General features: G+C 39.6%; 2 protein-coding genes across 5 annotated transcripts in view; one reads left to right on the top strand and one right to left on the bottom strand.

Annotated features, from left to right (window-relative positions):
• Window positions 1–7124: 7124 nt before the first annotated feature.
• pigh (phosphatidylinositol glycan anchor biosynthesis, class H) lies at window positions 7125–8966 on the bottom strand. The gene is made up of 5 exons (XM_020603627.1): window positions 8617–8966; window positions 8266–8459; window positions 7680–7889; window positions 7477–7560; window positions 7125–7344 (listed from the first exon to the last, which is right to left on the bottom strand). Exons 2-5 carry the CDS (start codon window positions 8440–8442, stop codon window positions 7273–7275), a joined length of 543 nt encoding a protein of 180 aa, XP_020459283.1. The 5' UTR covers window positions 8443–8459; window positions 8617–8966; the 3' UTR covers window positions 7125–7272.
• zfyve1 (zinc finger, FYVE domain containing 1) overlaps window positions 7872–10872 on the top strand; it is an 8291-nt gene continuing 5290 nt past the window's right edge. Inside the window, exons 1-3 of one of the 4 annotated variants that reach the window (XM_020603623.1) lie at window positions 7872–7937; window positions 10332–10433; window positions 10505–10748. In XM_020603623.1, coding sequence (XP_020459279.1) covers window positions 7911–7937; window positions 10332–10433; window positions 10505–10748 — 373 coding nt within the window. In that variant the 5' untranslated portion in view covers window positions 7872–7910. Of the gene's footprint in view, window positions 7938–8995; window positions 10434–10504; window positions 10749–10872 lie in introns of those variants that run through there. The other 3 variants (XM_020603624.1, XM_020603622.1, XM_020603621.1) reach the window with 3 other exon arrangements.

The raw sequence follows: 10872 nt of genomic DNA, 5'->3' as shown, positions 1-10872 counted from the left end.
GGCGGGGGCGCCCCTTTTTGGGTGTGTTAGCCACAGTCCCACAGTGTCTCCATTTATAGATTGTTTGCCTAACTGTAGTCTGGTGAACTTTTAAAGTCTGAATTTACTTTATAACCCTTTCCAGCTTTATGTAAATCAACAATTCTTGATCATAGATCCTCTGAAAGCTGTTTTTGGTGAGGCATGGCTCACATAAACATAAACACATCTTCTTGTGTGGAGCAAACTCCAAATGTTTGAGTGGTTTTTATCAGTCAAAGTAGCTCTAGTCCACACCTCCAAACTCATTTTCTTAACAATACTCCAGGTATGCTAACACCTGACTCCAATTAGCTTTGTTGTTAAGGTCATTAACGCAAGAGTTCACATACTTTTTCCACTAGCACAATGAGGTTCTTATGGTTGTTCTCAATAAAGACATGAAAGATTAGAATTTTCTTTGTGTTATAATTTTAGGCGCAATATATTTGTCAATACTCTTGACTTAGATGAAGATCAGATCACATTTTATGACAAAATAATGCAGAAAACCATGAAATTCCAAAAGGTTCACATACTTTTTCTTGCCACTTGTTTATGGAAAGTCTTTATTCCTATATTACAATGATATTTGTTAACCTTACACATATAGGGTCTGAGTTGTAAAGGTGTAGATGAAGGATATGAGGTTTCACATTATATTTGTCAATACTCTTGACTTAGATGAAGATCAGATCACATTCTATGACAAAATAATGCAGAAAACCATGAAATTCCAAAAGTTTCACATACTTTTTTCTTGCCACTGTATATGGATCTGTGTTTCTCCTCAGTGTTAAGAAACAATCCGGTTATATTAGGAAACCAGACTAATTATATTAGGAATTCAGACTGAGATGTGATGAGATAATCAGTCAGGTGGTGCGCTCCACTGAAAATAAATGTATTTTTTACATCTACAACTGGCTAGCAGGGGGGTATCACATACTTTACTTACTTTGTTTTCTTACCAAGTGTTAATTAGTAGATATGCTTGTATGCTATGAATCCACAGTCATCAGCCAACTAGTGTAGTTTAGCATGAAGACTGCAAACAGGGGTCTAGAGACTAAGCTAACCAGCTGCTGGCTCTAAAGCTACATATCTATAGACAAGTGAGGAATCAAGGTGTGTGAGCAGCATTTTGTTGTAGGTGGTTAATGTGGACCTCAGTTTCACTACTTTATAAAGTACTGAGCAGGTCAGTTTCCAAAAAACTTCAAACTTATATAGACATTTCTATCTACACCTGAGTCCTAAAGCCTTATTATTCAGTACTGTAGGCATTTTTCAACTAGTTTTTAATTTAAATCTTGTTTTAAAAATGTTATAGAAATGAATGTTTGTAGTTTGAAACATGAAAATAGGGAAAATGACTGCTGGGGACCCCCCCTTGATGCTATAAACTCCTCTCCTCTCCTCTCCTCTCTTTTCTCCATGCATCTATATGCCACCATTACGCGTCACTAACTGTGTCTCCTCTCTCTCACAGTGTTTTCTTTTGCTCCCTGTAGCTTTCTGCAGGTAGCCCTGGCCTTGAAGCTCTATGTTTCTGATGAACAGCGACCGATCACATCAACCTGCCCACTGTTTGATTGTTTGTTTTGGTCTTGTTGCTTTTCTTTTCTCTCTGCTCTTTCCACTCACCGCAAACTGGTCGAGGCAGAAAGCTGCCCACCAAGAGTCGGGATCTGTCAGGGGTTTCTTCCATTAAAATACATGAGTGTTTTGGAACAGTGTGGATGTGTCATGTATTCATGACTTGCTGTTGGGCCTCCCGAGAGTCAGGACAGAACAGCCTGCATGATGAATCTATTTATTTATTTTTCTGAGAATGTGGCCTCTACACCAAATAAATCTAAGATTTGAATGATGCAATACCACGTACTGTATCTCCAAAACAGTCTAGCTATTTCACCACCCATAAGTAAGATTTCAAAAAGCCAGAGAATAACCTCATGTTCATGTAGAGTGATTTGTCCTTTCCATAACATCATCACTTTGTATTTGAAGGAGCACATTTTCATTAACGCTGTACAAATAAATGAACACTGTACAGCAGTATTTTTACTTTATTTTAACAGTGATCATATGCTATTACTCCATCACTCACACTGTCCATCTTTTGTTATGTGATGCCATTTTGTGTGTGGAGTGCATGCCATTGGTATGTGGTAACCATGGGGGTATTTATCAATTTGAAATGACATAGCATCTTCAAAATTCACAGCTGATTAGAGCACACATATTTATCCCTGAGACACAAATCAGTGCATGCCTATCTATTGTCAACCAGGAAGGAAACAGCCCTGTCATTACATCAACAGTTATCCAAGGGGAAGTTTTTAGTATTAGGGTTTATTCATAATTAGGACTCAAAAGAAAAGTTAAAGATTAGGGTCAACTGAACGGTATCACCAACATCATAAGGGTTAAAGGGTTTGTTTGGTGTTGGCTTCTTCATCATTTATTATTAAAATGTTAACTAAACACACTCCCTGAATTAGAATACCCCTTTTGAAGTTAAAGTCTTTATTAATGACTGTTTCTAAATCTATTGCCTCTAAAGTTTTATGTAAACCACACTAGTTCTGATCCTATCTCTGGTCACAGACAATGCAACACCACTGAAAGTAATAAAACTGAAGAGATGTCATCACACAGGAATGGCATAGGACTGATATGGAGGTGGGAACAGAGCGATTAAAGGGGAGACACACAGCAGAGGGTCCATCAAAAATGTAATCCCAGGTCAATAAAAGCATCACTGGAACAGCTCAAACATGGCCAGAGGATTTGAAAATGGCAGTTTAAACCTGCCTTCATAGACACATAAGCCGCACACACACTCGTAACACTGGCTCAGGTCATTTTTTTAGAAACAAACAAAGAAAACGGATGTGTTTGCTGTCAGCTCCCCTGACAGACCAGTAGAACAGGCTTCTCTCTCTCTTATCTGCTGCCAGCTGGTCTGACAAGACTGTCGTCTCATTTACCTCATCTACGATGTGACGCGGTGAGGGCTTGGCCTGAGAAGAGTGAAGTTAATTTGTTTCATTGTACTTTTAAAAAATAATAATATGCATTTAAACTGACTGGCGAATTAGAAAGCTCACAAGATGGGAGCCATGCTAAAGGCTCAACAGGTTCATCAACTCATATTAACAGTATGGTTAAACGTCTCACTGAGCAGCAGCAGCCTGGCTGGTTGATGCAATAAAACCTTGAGTAAATACCTTTTGGCGGCCTCTATACTGAGGTTCTGTCAGAGGACACAAGGAGGGAAGAGCTCAACTTTCCACTCCGCAAAGGAAACTGGTTTCTGAGCAAATAAGAACAAGTCTTCCCCTAAAGAAATGTGCAAATAATCATAGTCTTTTCAGATGTCAAAAGCAGTATATCCTGTCTTTATGGATTGGATATGGATTATAAATATACAGGTTTTTGAACATATATTGAAATCTTGTAAAAACTTGAGTTAAAAACTTGTAAAAATGTTTTAAAAGTAACTTTTTTATTATCTTGGTTTGTCAGGATTCTAGTCCCCTAAAATGTATATTTCATGGCTCCTGAGCCATTTATTCAAAATGCCCATTACAGACAAATACCCATCTACTTTAGTTCAGTGACAACAGGCAGCAGTTGCATCATTTGAAAAGCAGGTGAGAGAGGTTTTCTTTGAGTCAAAGTGTCATTCTGCAGCTCAAACATCCCTGGTGTCTTTAAAAAAGACAGTCTAACAGAGCCTGTGGCTTCCTGACATGGACTTTTTCTGCAGTGAGCTATAGCAGCTACAACTGATTTTTGCCAGTGGATCGTGTTAGCAACAAGGGGCCACAGAGTTCAACAGTGCCCCTGTGACTGGCTCTGCAACGGCACCCAACAGACCTGACTTACACTCCACCCTTTCTTATCTGACTGTTTTCATAAACTGTAGACACAGTGCAATGTGAAGGAGGCCGAACACTGCTGACCATAAACAGATTCTGTTTTCTGGTGCACATCTGTAATTCCCATTGTATGTGTCAGTTAGTGAAAATCTAAAAACATGTTGGTAAACAATTTTTTTTACAACATAATCTTTTATTTGAATATTTTATGCTCTTATATGTACTTATTATAGGCATTTTCTATAGGTTTTCTTTCTCTTTCAGTCAGGCTGCATTGACCCATAACTGCTGGATTCACATAACATACAAAGAGATACATTTGCTTAGACATAGAGTTGATCAGATATATTTTGAGAAATTGAGAGAAGAACAGTGCAGGTCTACTGTAAGTCTCCAAGCTACACTTTAATGTCAAACAGGGTAAACTAATGGGGAACCTCACACAATCACCCTAATACCCAAAGTGCAAAAAAAAAAAACTTAACTAACTTAAAATGCCTACCATAAAATGATGCTGGAGAAACTTAAGAAAATGGCCAGCAGGGGAATATGTAAACGCAGTATATGTCTTACTTCCATATGAGTGGCACAGTACTGTATGTGTATGGCTGCTAAACCTCCCTGTGCGCTGAGGCAGGAATGGATGGACTTCTTTTTTTTTTTTTGAGATTCAAATCCAAACTGACATCAAGTTACACCTGCCTGTGTGGACCGGTAGGGTGGATAAACTGACACGTTTCAAACAATACCATGACGCTTTCCTCCTTCAGCACCTGCTGACAGCTAGGAACTCAATACATAAGAAAACAATACAAGCACACAACACTACATAGCATCATGGCATTACATGAAAACAGTTTCTGATGCACCAACTTACACCAAGCCTTTGCACAATTAAACTCCCCAAGTATTTTTAGTATTCACTCTAACCCATGTTGATTTTTTTAAATCTTCATATGCACCTTGGAGTGAAATGCATAAGGAATAGTTCAACATTTTGGAAATGCACTCATTTCTTCTTACCAAGAGATTGATGAGAAGATTGATACCACTGTCCTAAGTGTATGGCAAATAGCCATTTTAGCTGGAGCTAGCTTAGCTTGGCATACAAACTAGAAATGTTTTTCTTCAAATTGTTGACTTTGAACAGAGCCACACTAGCTATTTCCCTGTTTCCAGCCTTAGGTTAAGCCAAGCTTCATATTTAATAGAAAGAAATGAGTGGTGTTGTTTCTAACCCTGCCTAAATAAGCAAATAAGCATTCTTTCCAAAAATGTCGAACCATTCCTTTAGCTTACCTCATAGCATCTGAATGTGTCAAGATTATATTTGATGTTTGTACAGACGGTAATATGTGCAGGTGTGTGGGTTGTGCACAGCAGTAGTAAAGGGGAACTTCCTCATCTCAGTGGGGCTCCAATCCCTCCTCTCCCACTAAACAATGAGGTTCTCACACCCAAAACACAGCAGCCACTTTTAAATGAAAGAACTATATGAATTACAAAAAAACACGTTAATAATCTAAAGTAACAAGGAAGGCAAGACTTCAATATTTATTGTAGTGTATTTTAAAGTACCAAACATCCATAGAAATAGGGTCCCATAGTGGCACCACAAAGGTTAATGCGCAATTACAGCCCTATAAAGAAGGGTAATTAACAGTCCACACCTATTGCAGAAGAAAGTCTTGCTGTGTTGTTACCCTGCCAAACCTCCTCCCTACTCAGTGGGGTTGCTGGTTTATGAGGCCTGTTCAGAAGCCCTGAGGTGTTACTCCTGGTCACCCTCAGGTTTTCTCCTGGTTCCTAGCTGCTTTGCACCTTCAGGAGGGACTATTATCCTGTCAGAGGGTCACTCTTCACAGCGTAACACTTCGCCCCGTGAAAATCACACCCTTCTGCTTGTTTTGTTGACCTGTGGAGCACGGACTTTCACACTCAGGTCTGACTGGAAGCTACAGATGGTAGATGATCGAGAATTAGAATAGCTGCAAAAAACAAGGTCCTGAGGGGAAACTGCAGACCAAGTGGTGGTGAAAATAGAGGCTACAATGTTTAAACTGTTGGCCAGTAGAGGCCCATTAAACTTTAACCATAGGCAATGTTATAAATTTGTTTCAACCACAATGCATTTCTGAGAAAAACGCATGGTGGAAGGTACTGAACGCATTCTGTTTTTTACTTTGTTGCACTTATAGCACTTAATTTAAATAGTGCTATAAGTGGTTCACATTAATTATTGTACTCTGTGTACCTGACTCAATTCTGTTAAGTTCATACTTTGTGCTCAGGTGCCATCTAAAAGGCATCTGACATGAGCACTAATTTCAGAGACGCAATAACAATAATCTGATTACAATTCAACAAAAAGTTGATCTTAAAAGTAGCATCAGGTCATGTTTTTATATTCTTAAAGACTTAATTATGGAAATTTATCAGGAGGTAAGGGCAATACTCTGAATTGAAGTGTGTTAGTGTTATTCTTATGCAATTCTTCACAAACTGATCCTACAAGCACTGCCACTGTCATTTGGCCTTTGAGTTAAACTCAAGTAACATCTCAGAAAACAGGTCTGGTAATATTAACAGTAAGTCAACAGACAACTGAGGTAAACGTGACCAACTCAGTGAGAGATGAAGTTATAGTTATGAGGAAGTGAAAATACATCTCAGGAAGAAGGTGTGGGTGTTTATTTATAAAAACATTCTGTGCACACACCACATTTCGCACTACACATTTATACGTCTCCTTCGAAACCTTTCTAAAACTTTCTATGGATATAGAGGGTCAATTCAAAAACATTCAAAACCATGTGGACAACCAAGGATAATTTGAATACAGTATCAAGCTTACATTCAGCATACCTCAGGAGAAGTGCTGCCCCCTTCTGGGGAGGAATGATCACACTCCCTAAAAACACTAATTACAAGCACAATGGCAAAAAAGTACAGGAATAATATTTTCAGCAAATCAATTTCATTAAAACAATTGTGAAAATGCTTATAAAATAGACATGATAAAAATTAGTCCTTTCTAAATAAATAACTATAAAAAGATCATTTTAATTATGTCATTTTTAGCTTTTATTACAAAGTCAGTTAAAATGTTTGGCTCTTTAGATTTAAACAAACAGTCTAAGACATTATGATATTCAGGTAGTTAGAGAACAAAGTACTCCATAAAGTACTTATGACACTGTTGTCATAGTAGTTGTATTAATATATGGCAACAGCTTACATTCACATGAATTGGGTGTATTCATACAGGTGAGAAACGAAGAAAAATCATTAAAAAATACACTGTACATCAAATCAAATTAAGATTTACCAAAACAGACCAGAGGAGAAAGTAACTTGCATGTCATCAGCATTTTGAAAGAATCTCCTGACAGCTTTTGTAAACCTTCACCAAGCAGTTTAGTCTCGGTTTTGAACTCTGAAAGAGGTAGAAACAGATTCCTGTGAACCACACTGTGTCTGTTAATACCTTTTCTACAGGAGGTAAACAAGCAACTTGTGTAAATCAAGTGTCTTTCTGATTATGGGAATCCCTTGAATTCATCCTTACCTGAAACAACGGCACAACACTTGACACTGCATTAGGCTCTGAGGGGTCCTTCAACAGTACACAAAGGTAGTAGATGATCTGATGCTGAAATAAATGCATAAGACACACAGTGACTTAACAGCAGTATGAACAATCTAAAACAACTATGAATAAGGTAAAACTGTACACAAGTCATAGAGAGTGACATAAATTTTCTTCTTCACCATGTAAATAGCTTCATTGATGACAATATCCTTGATCTTGCTCATCTCAATGAATGTGGTGGTCTCGCGGCCTGAGGCGTAGCTGGAGGACACCTGAATGCCCAAGGAGCCAATGACGAGCAGGGACTCGTGGTCAACTTTCACAAAGTGGATGTGAAGCACCATCCCGACCAGGGTGATGAATATAGCACTGGACAGAACAGCCGTGTTCTACAAGAGAGAGGCATTGACATGCAGGTCGACTTCAGCGTAACGTCTGTATGTGCTCCATCAAACTCCCACATAAGGGATAATGTTATTCGGAACATTTACATGAATAGACTATCACTAATACTATGTCCACCTGGTCTGGTTTAACACAAATTCAGTAAACAGATAGGATTACTATTGCAGCTAGAGACTAATAAGCAAGTAATGCGATATATTTTAATGTCTTTTTTGAATGTCTAAAGGTCAATAATGTGACAATATGATGGTTTATTATGGCTAAGATAATATGAAAGCAGGCAGAACATAGGGCATTTAGACTAATCACAGTGATATGTGCACAGTGATTCAGTCAGGAAATTCAAGTGATCAGGCTTACCTCTGTGAAGAAGAACACGGTGTATGCTAAAAGCCAAACAACGCAGGTGTACCCCAACACCTTGCTGATGGACACTTTGGGGGAGCTGACCGTGAACTCCCTGCAGAAACTAGAGTGACTCTGACAGTCCAGAGATATGGCTTTGCCACTAATGTCTGCGAATGCTTCATCATCCATCCCGAATGCGACAAAAACTAGGACAGTAAAGAAGACAAGTGAGCACTGTCGGAGACACAGCTAACAAGCTAACAGTGGAGCGTTAGCACTGAGCTAACGTTGGCAGCATAAGAAGACAAGCTGATGTCTTTTCGCGGTGACGGGATAAAAATTTTTAAATGGGAGCTTACTTACGGCTGTTAACATAAAATATTAGGGGAAACCCGTAGGGGTAAAATACGGAATAGTCTTTGGGCAAAAACGTTTATTGCCACAACAATCCTTGCATTTGGTGCATTGGTTATGTACACCCTGGTGTCCAGGCTTGACGAAAGCGAAGTAAAAGTGGCTAACATACAAAAACGAGACGGATTCAAATATCTATAGTATTTAATCGTAAGATATGTTTTTATTCTTATGATTCGTTAACTGATATTAACGCTGTGTGTACTAATATCAGTCGCTATTCTTCTTCCCAAGTAAGCTTCGGTGTACGCCGGTGAAAATAATAACAAACCCTACAGCAGCTGGAACGCACAAAGCATTATGGGCAACGGGTAACGTCAGTATCTTGTCTTGTCTCGATACCCTCAATTTCTTTAAGTTCCCAGCTAGCTACTATCAAATTATCTTTCGATAGCATGTGAGAACTATAAACTGGTATATGTACTAAAAACAGAAAACCACACTTTAAAAATAGATTTAACGCAATAGTTTAACGCGCCTTCATTTCCCCAAATGCATTGTTTTCATGACTTTTGACCTCTGGATAAAAACAAGCCGATCAGCTGATGTAAACGCAAGAACATCTACGGCGGTTTGAGCCCAGACAGCTCAAGTGGTTAACGTTCTTACCAACGTTAGCTTTATGAGGCAGTCGGCGGTATGATGTAAGATAGTGTGTGTGTCCAGTTTTAGACTGTGTTGAGGCAGCATTTAGTTATCCATTTAGTCGTCGCCCGTCGGCGGACACAGCTAGATGGAACTGAAAGCTGTTTCTTTCTCCAGAAAGGTGTTTCTTTGTGTAGCCAGTGGTAGCTAATGACTATTTATTCCAAGGTATTTTTAGGTATTGCGACGACTATACCGTGTGCTACTTTTAAATAGGATCTTGTCATCGTCAGCTGAGCTGCAACATTACTACAAGAAGAGAAGAGCTGCAGGGCAGCTAATATTAGCCAACTAGCAAAGTGTTGGACGAAAACAAAGTAACTGCTAGTCTGGACAAGTGTGCTTGAATTACTCCCTAGACTTACTTTACTACAGAATTAATATCTTCGTTGACAATGAGCTGTAAGAAGTTGCTGAAGTGAACAGTTCATAGTATTTTTTTGACAGTATTGTATATGTTTGAGTTTGCTTTTTTGGAGAATTTCAACAAACAGTTTACACCACATCTGGTCATAGAGATTTACTTGGCTGTGCCATAACCTTGTGTCTTCCACTGCACTGCTATTGCAACCCTAGTAATTGTCAGTGATATTTTAAGTCAGTAATAAGGATATCGACCTGTCAAGTCTGAGATGAGTCGTCAAGGTCCAGCTGTAGATAAAGGAATGAACACAATCCTTGTGTGTCAAGAGAGCTATGCCTGTGGGGGTTCAGATGAAGCTGCATTTGAGTGTGATGAATGCGGTAGCTTGCAGTGTGCCCGCTGTGAACTGGAACTCCATCGTCAGGAGCGAATGAAGAATCATGACAGGGTTCGAATTGCACCAGGTCATATCCCTTTCTGTGACTCCTGTAAAGGTGACGGCAGCTGCTCTGTAAATGGTGGAAGGCTCAGGGCTGTGGTGCGTTGCCATGGTTGTAAGATCAACCTGTGTTTGGACTGCCAGAAACGCACCCACAGTGGAGCCAATAAGAGGAAGCACCCTCTCACACCTTATCCACCTGTCAAAACTCCCCAGGAGAACAGCGTTACTGCTGGAGAGTCAGAGATTGAGATCCTGAAAGCCAAGCTGGAGAAAGTGTCCAGCTTCCTTCTGGTGAACGAGAAGGAGGAGATGCAGGTAAATGCTTGAGAACACATTTTAAACTTTGGATAGCACTATGCTGCTGCTGATCTTGTGTGGATTTGCAGGTGAAGGATGAGGAGGACTTTGTCAGTAGACTGGGCTGCAGGCCAGATGAACTCCTCAAGGTGGTCTCCATCTTTGGAAACACTGGGGAAGGCAAGTCCCACACCCTGAACCATACATTTTTCCTTGGGAGAGAAGTGTTCAAGACCTCACCCACCCAAGAGTCCTGCACTGTGGGTGTTTGGGCAGCTATGGACCCTGTGCACTGGGTTGTAGTCATCGATACAGAGGGACTACTTGGGGCTGGTAGGGACAGTTTGCTTAATATCGCAACATATACAAGGGTAGTGGATGATTGTTTTTCACAATGTAAAGGTGTTCCCTACTCTTTTTTTTTTTTTTTTTTTCTCTTCCACTTTTCCTCAGGGGC

The sequence above is a fragment of the Monopterus albus genome, unplaced genomic scaffold (genome assembly GCF_001952655.1).
Source record: "Monopterus albus unplaced genomic scaffold, M_albus_1.0 scaffold62.1, whole genome shotgun sequence".
In the NCBI taxonomy this organism is placed as follows: domain Eukaryota; kingdom Metazoa; phylum Chordata; class Actinopteri; order Synbranchiformes; family Synbranchidae; genus Monopterus; species Monopterus albus.
This window is presented reverse-complemented; position numbering and strand designations above follow the sequence as displayed.